Source organism: Petaurus breviceps, unplaced genomic scaffold (assembly GCF_028583685.1).
Source record: "Petaurus breviceps papuanus isolate PSGF00001 unplaced genomic scaffold, PetGlider_PUasm1.0 178, whole genome shotgun sequence".
Lineage (NCBI taxonomy): Eukaryota > Metazoa > Chordata > Mammalia > Diprotodontia > Petauridae > Petaurus > Petaurus breviceps.
Window position 1 is genome coordinate 14218604 of NW_027185777.1, and position 11751 is coordinate 14230354.

The 11751-nt window shown below is 42.8% G+C and overlaps 1 protein-coding gene across 3 annotated transcripts; it reads left to right on the forward strand.

Moving 5' to 3' along the window:
- The first annotated feature begins 1524 nt into the window (after positions 1 to 1524).
- BMI1 (BMI1 proto-oncogene, polycomb ring finger) lies at positions 1525 to 11751 on the forward strand. 3 transcript variants are annotated; one of them, XM_069086288.1, is made up of 10 exons: positions 1525 to 1854; positions 6855 to 6988; positions 7340 to 7436; positions 8052 to 8107; positions 8203 to 8253; positions 8491 to 8599; positions 8692 to 8737; positions 9179 to 9277; positions 9704 to 9784; positions 9871 to 11751. In XM_069086288.1, exons 2-10 carry the CDS (start codon positions 6877 to 6879, stop codon positions 10198 to 10200), a joined length of 981 nt encoding a protein of 326 aa, XP_068942389.1. In that variant the 5' UTR covers positions 1525 to 1854; positions 6855 to 6876; the 3' UTR covers positions 10201 to 11751. The 3 variants fall into 3 exon arrangements, with proteins under 3 accessions (XP_068942389.1, XP_068942391.1, XP_068942390.1); XM_069086290.1 differs by lacking the exon at positions 1525 to 1854 and adding an exon at positions 5880 to 5961; XM_069086289.1 differs by lacking the exon at positions 1525 to 1854 and adding an exon at positions 6083 to 6313.

Below are 11751 nucleotides of genomic sequence, written 5' to 3' on the forward strand. Positions count from 1 at the left end.
GGCGAATTTGGGGTTTAGCCTTTTCTTGTTTAGGGTGCCTCCCCCTTTGCTAGGAGGATACATACAGACGTTAATTAGTCCCGTTCTGCAGGGTTCAATGTTAAATAAAAGGGGAAGGACCGAAGCCCCGGCAGACCCAGTACCCCCCCCCCCCCCTCCAGTGGTGGAAAGCAGCTTGGAGGGCTCGGGCACTCCCAGCACCCAGGATCTCTCTCCTCAGCCTCGACCCCCAGGGGGGAAAAAGCCCTCCAGCGGCCCTGGGGTGGGGGCTAACCCCAGTGGACCCTTCTCCCCAAGACCACGTCTGCCAAAAGCTGACCCAACCCGAGGTGCCCCGGAGGCCTTGGGGGAGAGAGGTCGGACGACTTGGCATCCCCCCCCCTCGGCTTCCAATGGACCGGATCTAGAGCGGGAAATTTGACCGCGAGCCTCGGACCCCGCCCCCTCCCCGACCCCCACCCACGCGAAGGCCCCCCGCAAGGGAGCCCGGTCCCGAGGGGAACGGCTGTCCTGCGCCTGCGCGCCGAGCCAGGGGGACCAAGTGACCCCCCCCCCAATTCTCTTCGAAGCCCCGCTTCGGGGTGCGGGCCGATGATCCCCGAGAGGCTGTACCCTTGGGGCGAGCCCCCACGGGCTGGGCCGGGCAGGGCCGCAACCCGCGCCCCAGGAGGCGTGGCGGGGACTGGGCACTTTCCTTGGCGGGAGGCAGTGTCTGCGGGCGCGCGGGGCAGAGGAAACCGAGCTGCCCGCGGCTCCCGGGGGAGGGAGGAGAAGGGGCCAGCGAGCGGCGGCGGCGTAAGGGGCCCAAGCGGGCTGCGCACCCGAAGCGGGTGGCGTGTGTGACGCTGTAGAGAAATGTCTCCCGGCAGCGGCAGCAGCCAGCGCCAGCCAGCCAGCGCCGCCGCCGCGCAGTGTGCTAAGGAGGGAGGGAGGGAGGGAGGGGGAGGAGGAGGCCGAGAGGTGGTGGAGAGTGGAAGGCTGGGGGAGGAGGAGGGGAGGAGGAGCGGGAGGGGGCAGCCGGGGGGAGGCCGGCGGCGGCGGTGGCCGCGGGGCCCCGACTACACCGACACTAATTCCCAGGCCGCCCTTAAGGAATGAGGGGAGCACGTGACCCGAGGGGGAGGGGGCCGCGGGGGAGGGGGCGGGCGGACTCTGAGCCATTTTGGGGCCGGTGTCAGTTTCCACTCTCCCTTCAACGGTGCATTTTTTTCCACCCTCCTCCTCTTGCCCCCTCCCCCCCGTCTTCCTCCCTCCCCCCCCCCCCCCCCCCCCCCACGCCCGCTCGGCTCTACACACGCACTCACACACATACACACACACACTCACACACCGCCCCCAGCCCGCCCGCTCCTCGCTGCACACCTCCCTCCCTAACAACTATGAAATAATAATCATAATAATAAAGGGAGAGAAGGGGAGAGACAATGGGGATGTCGAAGCGGGCGCCCCGATCGGGATTAGAAACACCTCCCCACCCCGCAGAATAATCTAATCGTCCCCACTCCCATCCCTCCCTCCCTCCCCCGCTCCCCCCTCGGAGAGGAGCCGGAGCCCGAGCCCGAGCAGGAGCAGGAGGAGCAGCAAGAGGAGGAGGAGGAGGAGGGAGGAGGAGGAGGAGGAGGATCAGGGGTTTGGGAACTAGCATGAGCTGAGCGAGCAGCGGCGGCGGCGGCGGCGGCAGCAGCAGCAGCAGCAGCAGCTCCTCTCTCCTCCGCTCGTTGCCCATTGACAGCAGCGTCTGCAGCTCGCTTCAAGATGGCCGCTTGGCTCACATTCATTTTCTGCTGAACGACTTTTAACTTTCATTGTCTTTTTCGGCCGCTCTGATCGTCCCTCGCCGGATCCTTTTTCCGGGTATGTATCCAGGGAGGCGCCTAGTGGACCGTGGGCGGGTGGCGGAGGGGGCTGCTCTGGGGTTTGGGGCCGGTTTGGGTGCCTGGAAGGGGAGCCGAGGTGCCCCCCCTTCTCTCTTTCTCGCTCTCGCTCCCTCTCGCTCCCTCTCTCGCTCCCTCTCTCCCTCTCCCTCTCCCTTCCCCAGCTCCGTATAGAGAAAGCTCTGACAGCCTGGGCTTCGACCACACATACACACACACGCACACCAAGACCTACACACATACACACACATGCAGAGGCACACACCGCCCGAGACACAGACTCACAACCCACAACCACCACCAGCACCAGGCTCTCTACCTCAGTCGCCTCCACCTACTTCAGTTCAGAGACGCACGAACATCCTCACATTTTAGTTCCTTTCTCCCCGGAGCTCCCCTCCAAAACCTCCCGATGCACATGGCCCCCGAGAAGAATATTTCTATTTCCAGGCTTTGCAGCTCCCCTGGACGCAGCGCCCTTTGTTGAGAGGCAGATTTTGATTAAACGGGGACCGGTTACTGAAATCGGGAGCTGCCTGGGTCAAGTGGTTTCCCTCCTCTCCCAAAGAAATGTATTTTGAGGTGTTTAAACATCCACAGAATGTCCCCATATTATAGGGATGAAGTATGTGGGGGGCAGCGATCCCGCCAAAGTGGGTGTTACGCTGGAAAGAGTTCAAACAAAAATGTTATTAACTTAAGTTGGACAAACACTTGTATGAAATTGGATGGCTTGTTAAGATGGCGGTTCCCAGTTGTTTCCAATGTCTCTTGCATTTGTGCTTAAAATGGGAAAGTTTTTGCAGTGGTACTACCTGGGGGTCAGTTTTAAAAGAAGTTCTTTTTAAAAATCAGTTGGATTGTGATCACCAAGAAGTGGACAGTTTCAGATTGGGAGCTATTTTAGAGCGAAGATGGTGTCTGGATGTTAGCATGTGTAAGGTTGTTGTTTTTTTCCCTCCCCTCGCACTCCCCCTACCACCACAGCTACTTTTTCTTTCTAAACTCCAGTGTGGGGGTACACTTAGAACCATGTCTTGCTAAAGTCTTGTAAGTATTACAGTGTTTACTTGATACTTGTATAGGTCATAGGGTTGTGTAGAAGAGGGGTACTAGAAAGTTGATGGCATATGTGTATGTAATCATTTGGCCTTGACAGCCTTATACTGAGATGCTTTCCCCAATAATTTATGGTTAATAATTGGAAGAAGACCAGTTAAGAGACCCTGATAATTCTAAGAGTTATAGAGAATTTTTGTGAGTTTAATGGTCCTGATTCAGAACTTGGAAACTAAGCACCTAACTCCACAAAGTTTGGAAAACTCCAAAGATATTTATACACATCCAAGTGTGAACAGATGTTTTTTAGGATTTCATGAGGGGTTGAGTCTGTATTTTATATAGAGGACCCTTATGACCAAAGAAGTTCTGTAAAGATATGGCATTGTACTCTTCTCTACCAAGATAGATTGGAATTTTAATCACTTAACCACCCCAATATTTCACCTGTACTAGGTCATGCCATAGCAATGCCTTAACAGTTGAGTTTCTTTCAGATAGAATGACTGATTATATTGTCCAAGTACTTAATTTTATGAACATAATTATCAATTTTTGTATATTTGATTTCATTTTTCTCTTCTATCTATACTGCAGTGTGATCGTGCTGGGTCAAACTCTGCACTTACTAAAAGTGTACTTAAAACTGAATAAAACACTCCAGTGTTGAATGGAATTTACAAATTCAGCTGTACGTGGTAGACCAATTATTATATCCAACTTCTTGGTTGTCTGTTAAGCAACCAAATTGGCAAAACTGTCCTAAGACTTCAGTTAACCCCTACTTTCCACATACATATATAGAGCTAAAAATTCCAGTGATGGAGTTCATTTGCATTTCTTAGATTGCAAATAGCAAGCTGATTGTTAACATAAGAACTTGCTTCTGTTTTCCTTCATTTTGACATAACTGGTGTCAGGCCTCTAACAAAACTGACAGCCCTGCCTGAGTGTGTTATAATGGCAAGTTTTTACCATTGTGTATTTTTTACCATTGTAATTGTGGTGCACTTTTTCTTGCTTAATTGACAGTTTCTGTGTTGGAACTGAGTTATTCACATGTTATCAACTTCTCTAGGACAGAGAAGCTATTCCTAAAATCATGTTTAAGTTATAAAAGGACCATACTCAAGGTCTTCATTAGTTTTCCTGCACTTTCAAAAGGGAGAGTAGAAAAAAGGAGCTGAAATCTTAGGTAACTAACAATGATGTTTAGCAGTATGACAACTATTATCTAATTTGAGGCCAGTCTCTTTGCATATATAGGGAGATTGTATGAATTTGAAGCCTGATTTAGCTTTTTTTTCCCCCAAAGATTTTGGTCTAGAACTTATATTTGGGATACTTCTTGAGCCAGTCAGCAGAGATGTCCTTCCATAGCTGTCTGATTGTTCAGTTTATGAATATTTGGGATTTGAGAAGAGTTGGTTGTCCATGAGATATGAGAACTGTGGCCAGCTTTTCGCATTAGAATCACTTCATAAATTTAATGATTGATGGAAGAATCACTGATATACTTTTACAAAGTGAAATACAGCCTTCTGGACTTTTAACTTTCTGGAGAAGAACATACCATATGTATAAAGAGAATTTCGTTCTGGAGGTCACTGAGGCGATTTTTGTACTCAAGAGACAGTGAAATGTATACCTTACTTTACCACATAATTCTTTGAGATGCAACTTAAATGTGTAATTCAGTGTGATCAGTATGTTAAGAGTTTTCTTTTCTATGTCTCGGAAAGGTAGTTGTGTAGTAGTAAATGAAGCTTTCTTATTTGTCTTCATTGGAGTTGTGATCACTTCAACAAAAGCCTTTTTAGTTCTTGGTAGATTGGCCAGTAGTCAAAGACAGTAGCATCGAGGTGTGTTGTATTGTGTTTTTCTATTATGTATCCAAATCTGAAGAAAAATTAGAATAACTGTTACATCATGTCCTGGGTTTCACAAATTCACACGTTTCTATTCAAGGCAACTTTCAGAATATGTGTCAGAAAGGTCAGGACACTGAGCCTATGAGCTCCGTTTGAGGTCTGAGATAAAAAGGGGAGTGGGGAATAAGAAATGTATTTTTGGAGGACATGCAGCAATTTGATTTACTGGAATACCAGTTGGTGTTTCGTATCTAAAAGTCCTCCCCTGTGATTTATCTATAATATATCTGTTGGTAATGCCATTTCATCTTATAGAGCTTGCTGTGAACTGCAGGCTGAGAAAATGACATTTGTTTTTCACTCCTGTCGCTACTCTATGTTGACAAGGTGTTGATTTAACGTAGGGAATGGGCTGATCACATGGTCCTTTGCATATTGTCACAATCCTACTGTTTAAAGTCGTTTCTCTTGCTTTCATACTCGGTTTGTTCAAATAATCAAGCGGATTTCCCACCTCCACCCCCTCCCTCCCCCAAGCCGATTTCAGTTTCCAGTCTTTCCCAACTTTTTACCGTTCATCCAAATCTGCAAGAGAATTTAATTTTAGTGGAGGGAGCTTTAAAGAGATTCAACTCAATAAACATCTCTGCAATTTGAGCTCAGAAGGTTTGGGGCTAAGTGCACAGTTGGCAATTCTTGGGGAAAAAAAAAATCCCTTCGTGCAAATTTTGCCCTGGCGAATTGCTAACCGGAGAGACTCAGAGAGTCGAGATCTGAAACAAGCTTCTTGCATCAAGTCGACGTGGAAAGAGGCCCCCGAGAGTGTCCGAAATGGCCGGGAGTGGCAATGGCTTGCTTTTCCCTTGCCCAGACTCTGCCGCTCGTTCAGACGGTCCCCGAAGCTCAAGATATGCCCTCGTTAGCCTTCACCCCGCGCCCCAAACCCGGCACTGCCTCCCAGCACTAACTCGGAACCTTCCTCCCCCGCCCGCACTAGGCTCCGCGCCCTGCACCCCCTCCCAACTCTCGTTGGAGCCCCTCCCCCCGGTCTTCGCGGCTTGCTCCCCTCCCCCCGCAGCCCAGCCCGGGCTTCCCCGCACACCCGGCTCTTCTCTGGGGCTTGGGCTGTGTGTTGCAGCGGTGGCCGGATGCCAAGTGTAAGTGTAAGTTGCTATGGAAACCCCGATAGAGGCTAGTTCCGAATCCGGAGCGAGACAGAGACAGAGGCGCCGGGATCCGCCTCTTCCACATCCCCTACCCCCTGTGTCTGCTTCGGGAGTAAAGGAGGACTTGGAGAGAAGGCTCTGCTCCCGGGCCCGCCCGAACTCAGGCCCCAGCCCAGGAGCTCGGCTCGAGGTGCGTCTGGAGCAGCTAGGGAGGCGACCAGGCTCCGGAAATGCCAGTGATGCGGAGAGAGCCGGATTTGTTTTCCCTTTTGTGTTGCATAGAAATGTGCAAGTTGTGGCTCCTCGAACCGACTAAATCAACAACCTTGGAGGAGTGGAGGAGGTGAACCGAGCAGAACCGTCCTCCTCCGCCCCCCTCTCCGCTCCACCCCACCCTACCCCACCCCAGCCCCTAGGCTCCCAACGCCGGGAGGCAGACTGTTGACTTTGGGACCGGCTACTTGGTCGGAAGTACCTATAATCAATTAGGGAATATCTTTCCCGCGTTTAGCCGGAAGGGTTGGAACAAAACCTTGTAGTTGAGAAACGAGTGCGGGGGCCATTGCGGGGTCTCCTAGTGGCCTTCCGCTGCAAATAGAAGAAAGCCACTCCCCCCCATTTAGTCTCTTTTTCGGACCCCCCCCCCCTCGCGAGGCTAGAAGAAACTTTAGTTGAGTAGAAGTAGTAGAATGGATTCGGGCTGATGGGCAAAGTCCTTCTTTAGACGGTTATTACAGTTCACCTGATGATATGTTTTCTGATTTCATTAATTCAGAAATTTGCATTTGTGTATATGTGTCTTATGTATTTGTAGCATTGTCATAGTGTAAGGATTTTGGAGAAAACCACACTGAAATCATCGTCACCATTTTTGTATTTTTCAGGACCTCCTCTTATTAAGCAAAAATGCATCGAACAACCAGAATCAAAATCACAGAGCTGAACCCTCATTTAATGTGTGTGCTTTGTGGAGGATACTTCATTGATGCCACAACTATAATAGAATGTCTACATTCCTGTAAGTACACAGATCCAACCTATAATTGTTTCCTGTGTTATCTATATTTCCCTTCTAACCCTCCCAACCGACTGTGTTAGACGTAAATGAAAGAATGATCTTTTCAAAGTTTGAATGGTGATCCTGTGTCTTTGGGACCATGGAGAGCATTAGGAGATCTTTCTTATATGCAACATGCAAATCTTCTGAAAATGTTAATTGATGCTAATTCAGGTCATCTAAATATTATTAACTTTGGCATTTAAGTTTATTTTAACTTTTACCTGTGCTGTAGTTTACCTACAGTTTCACTATTTCACTCTTAAACTTCTAAAACTAACCAAAAAAATCTCATTTTTTTTCTACTTCTAGTCTGTAAAACATGTATTGTACGTTACCTGGAGACCAGCAAGTATTGTCCTATCTGCGACGTCCAAGTTCACAAAACCAGGCCTCTCCTGAATATAAGGTAGGAATTCCTTGTGTGCTTTGTAGCAATTCATGATCCTTTGATTAAGATCTTTCTCTCTTCTTAGAAAATTTACTCTTCAGTGGTGGGTAAAGTGTCATTAATGTTTTTGATAACTTCAGAATTGAGACAGAAATATCATTTTTAAAGCATAATATTTAAAAGATTTAAACATTTCATAGTATCTTTTGAAAACTTAATTTTGACATATTGCATTTTGGTTACAGCATGAATGTAACTTTGAAAGACAATATTAAATTATAAAAATGGTTGGTTCCACATATCCTCTTTGTACTCTGCCCGTTCTTTCAGGGAATTATTAGTAAGTTTTAAAGAGTCTATTTTGTGTGTGTGCAAAAGTGCAATAGAAACTAGAGGTCATTTATGAAATATTTTGTCATATTTTAAAGTAAGTATTTTGCTAGTTTTAAAGTTCTATTATAATTAATGTCATGCATTTTCTTCTGAGAATTGTATTTTTCATATATTAGTCTTGTTCTAAACAATATCAAAACACAGTAAAAACTTTAAATCGGAGGAAGGAAGAAGAAAATAATAATTTACACCTATTACTAGGTTTAATTAGTGGTTTATTTTTCTATTTTATTTTTTCAGGTCAGATAAAACTCTTCAAGATATTGTATACAAGTTAGTTCCAGGCCTTTTCAAGAGTGAGTGACAAAATATAAAGATGAATTTAATAGACTATCTTGTAATTTTTAAGTACCATGCCCAGTAAAAATAATATTTACATTTTTTCTTCCAGATGAAATGAAAAGAAGAAGGGATTTTTATGCTGCTCATCCTTCTGCTGATGGCAAGTTCTTCTAGCTTTTACTTAAAAAAAAAAACCACCTGAATTATGTGATTTAAAAAAAAACCAATAACCTACTTCCAGTATTCTTGCTTTCACCTACTACATGCTAAAGACCTAAAAGAAAAAGAAAAACAAAAGAAAACCCACCCCAAATTGAAACCAGATGACAACTTCCATTCTTTTTATTGTCTTTTGTGTATAGTCTTTTTATTAAATATATAAAAAATTTCCATCTAGCTGCCAATGGTTCTAATGAAGACAGGGGAGAAGTTGCAGATGAAGATAAGAGAATAATCACTGATGATGAGATAATAAGCTTATCCATTGAATTCTTTGACCAGAATAGGTAAGTTCCACTGGGGGGGAATCTATTTTTTGCTAGTGTGTTTCTTATTAGCTATATTATTTTAATTATCCTTATCTATTTCCTTCCCTTAGATTGGATCGAAAAATAAACAAGGACAAAGAGAAATCTAAGGAGGAGGTATAATCTATGTTATACAAAAACTTGTGCAGAAGAAAAATTGTGACTTTTTTTAGACTTCATATGAGAGAGTCTGATTATTTTATCTTTGGACATTTTCAGTAGCATATAATATCAAAAGACAGAAAATTATTCCTAATTGCTATTAATTACTTGAGGTTGATAATCAAAAAATGTAATCTGTTTTAGAGATAATTTATGGTTTTACAAAATACTTTAACTCATTTGATACACTGATGATCAAATAGCTATAACTTGAGTTTCACTGACATTCTAAGTATTGAAATATTTCATACAAGCTTATCTATGCCAAGGAATTCTTAAAAATTTGAATTACATAATATTATTTGTTACTGTCTTTTTCTGTCTATATGCTCCAAATTAAACATTTTTAAAAGGTTGGAATTGAAAAAAAAATAACTTTCCTAAATATGCTCTCAGGTGAATGATAAAAGATATTTACGATGCCCAGCAGCAATGACAGTGATGCATCTAAGAAAGTTTCTCAGAAGTAAAATGGACATACCTAATACTTTCCAGGTACTGATTTTCATTACAGCCTTCATATTGTTTCATTTTCTGTTAACTTAAAATCTGTTACTGGCTTTTTTTCTTCTTCTTGAATCCTGAACCAAAAGTAGAAATGACTAAACATTCATAGTGCTTTAAATTTTTTATCATTGAGGTACTTTATAACACAAAATCTAAAGATGTTAATACTAAATTTGTGACTAGCATGAAATCCTTAGCTATACAATTCTGTTTTAGCTCATGAAAAAGCCTTATTCTCCTTTTTAAAAAAAATTTTTTCTCATAATATAAGGTTGGAAAAAAATTCATGGTCCATTTTCAAAATAAATGTTCTTTGAAGTAACAGTATTGGTTTGAGAATTTTTCTTGTGTGAAGAAAAATGTATTTTAATTTTATTAATTATTATAGTATTAACTGAACAATTTATATCTTAGATTGATGTTATGTATGAAGAGGAGCCTTTAAAGGATTATTACACACTAATGGATATTGCCTACATTTACACCTGGAGAAGGGTAAATAGCTAATCAAATAATAAGAGGTTGTGGTTGGCAATAATATTTAAAAGGTTTATGACTGACTTAATCTGTTTACTTTGTAGAATGGACCTCTTCCTTTGAAATACAGAGTTCGCCCTACTTGCAAAAGAATGAAGATCGGCCACCAGAGAGATGGTTTAAATAATAGTGGAGAACTGGAAAGTGACTCTGGGAGTGATAAGGCCAACAGCCCAGCAGGAGGTATTCCCTCCACCTCTTCATGTTTGCCTAGCCCCAGTACCCCAGTGCAGTCACCTCATCCTCAGTTTCCACATATCTCCAGTACTATGAACGGAACCAGCAGCAGTCCCAGCAGTAACCATCAATCTTCCTTTGCTAACAGACCTCGGAAAACATCAGTAAATGGCTCTTCAGCAACTTCGTCTGGTTGACCCCTCAGACTGTCCAAAAAAAAAAATTTAAACCCTGATTTATATAGATATCTTCATGCCATTACAGCTTTATAGATGCTAATACATGTGACTATCGTCCAATTTGCTTTCTTTTGTAGTGACATCGAATTTGGCTATAAAAGATGGACTAGATGTGACATTCATATGGACGTTAATTGCAATGAAAGATTGTTCCTGTAAAGAATTGATTTCTGAGGAGGCAGGCAAGATTTTTTTTCTCTGTGCTAGGAAAGTTGTGAAATGGTGTTTTACAGCCATTGTTGGGACTTGGGAATCTTCTGCATTGGATGTAAGGATTGGGACATAGTTTGTTAATCTCGACTAACGCCTACATCACATTCTCTTCAATTGTTCTTGTTATGCTGTTTTGTGAATCTGTAGAAAACAAGTGCTTTTCATCTTGAAAATCAACAAAACGGAAAGAATATGCATAGAATGGTGCATTCTATGTAGCCATGTCACTGTGAATAACAATTTCTTACATATTAGCCATTTTGATTCTTATGTTTCATTTTTACTTCTCCATTGCTTTGCAGAACCGATCAAAGGAAGGTAAACTTCAGTTTTACAATCTGTATGCCTAAAGCGGGTACTACCGTTTATTTTACTGACTTGTTTAAATGATTCGCTTTTGTAAGAATCAAATGGCATTATGCTTGTTGTACAATGCCATATTGGTATATGACATAACAGGAAACAGTATTGTATGATATATTTATAAATACTATAAAGAAAATATTGTGTTTCATGCACTCAAATATGATTGTTAAATTCTCCAAACTGGTTCGACCCTTGCAGATATCCTATGTTTGAGCCTCGCTTATCAGCAGAGAACATTTGTAGTGTGGATATCAAATTCCAAATTCAGCTATTTCGAAAGCAGTTGGCAAACTATTATGATGTTTGTCTTTTTTTCCAGTAATATATATTTTTATTTTTCATATTGTGTTGCAGTGAAGGAAAAAGAACTCTGTAACCAAGGAATATGGAAGTGATTTGTTCATTTTATTTCAATTTTATTATTGGGTGTGATGGAATTATCGTGTTTATTAAAAAGCACGTTGAATCACTATAGACAGAAAACATGTGGTAGAAATTTTAAGAAACTGACCAATTGCTGGATGAAGGCATTGTATCTAAATTCATTTTAAAATGGTACACTAGTAATTTCAAATTTAACAGGTACGTCATTATTTCCAAACAAAGACAAATGCCTTCTCTTTAAATGTCTGTAAATGGGAGCAACTTTTAAGCTCCTACAGGTATTAATTTTAGTAGAAAGAGCATGTTAAATTTAAAATATGAACTGCCCCAATTGTTTTCAGTTTGTGCTTTGCTTTGGTCGAACTTTTGTGTGTTCATCACCCATCAGTTATACATTTGTGAGGGTGTTTATTCTATATGAATATTGTTTCATGTTTGTATGGGAAAATTGTAGCTAAACATTTCATTGTCTCCAGTCTGCAAAAGAAGCACAATTCTATTGCTTTGTCTTGCTTATAGTCATTAAATCATTACTTTTGCATATAA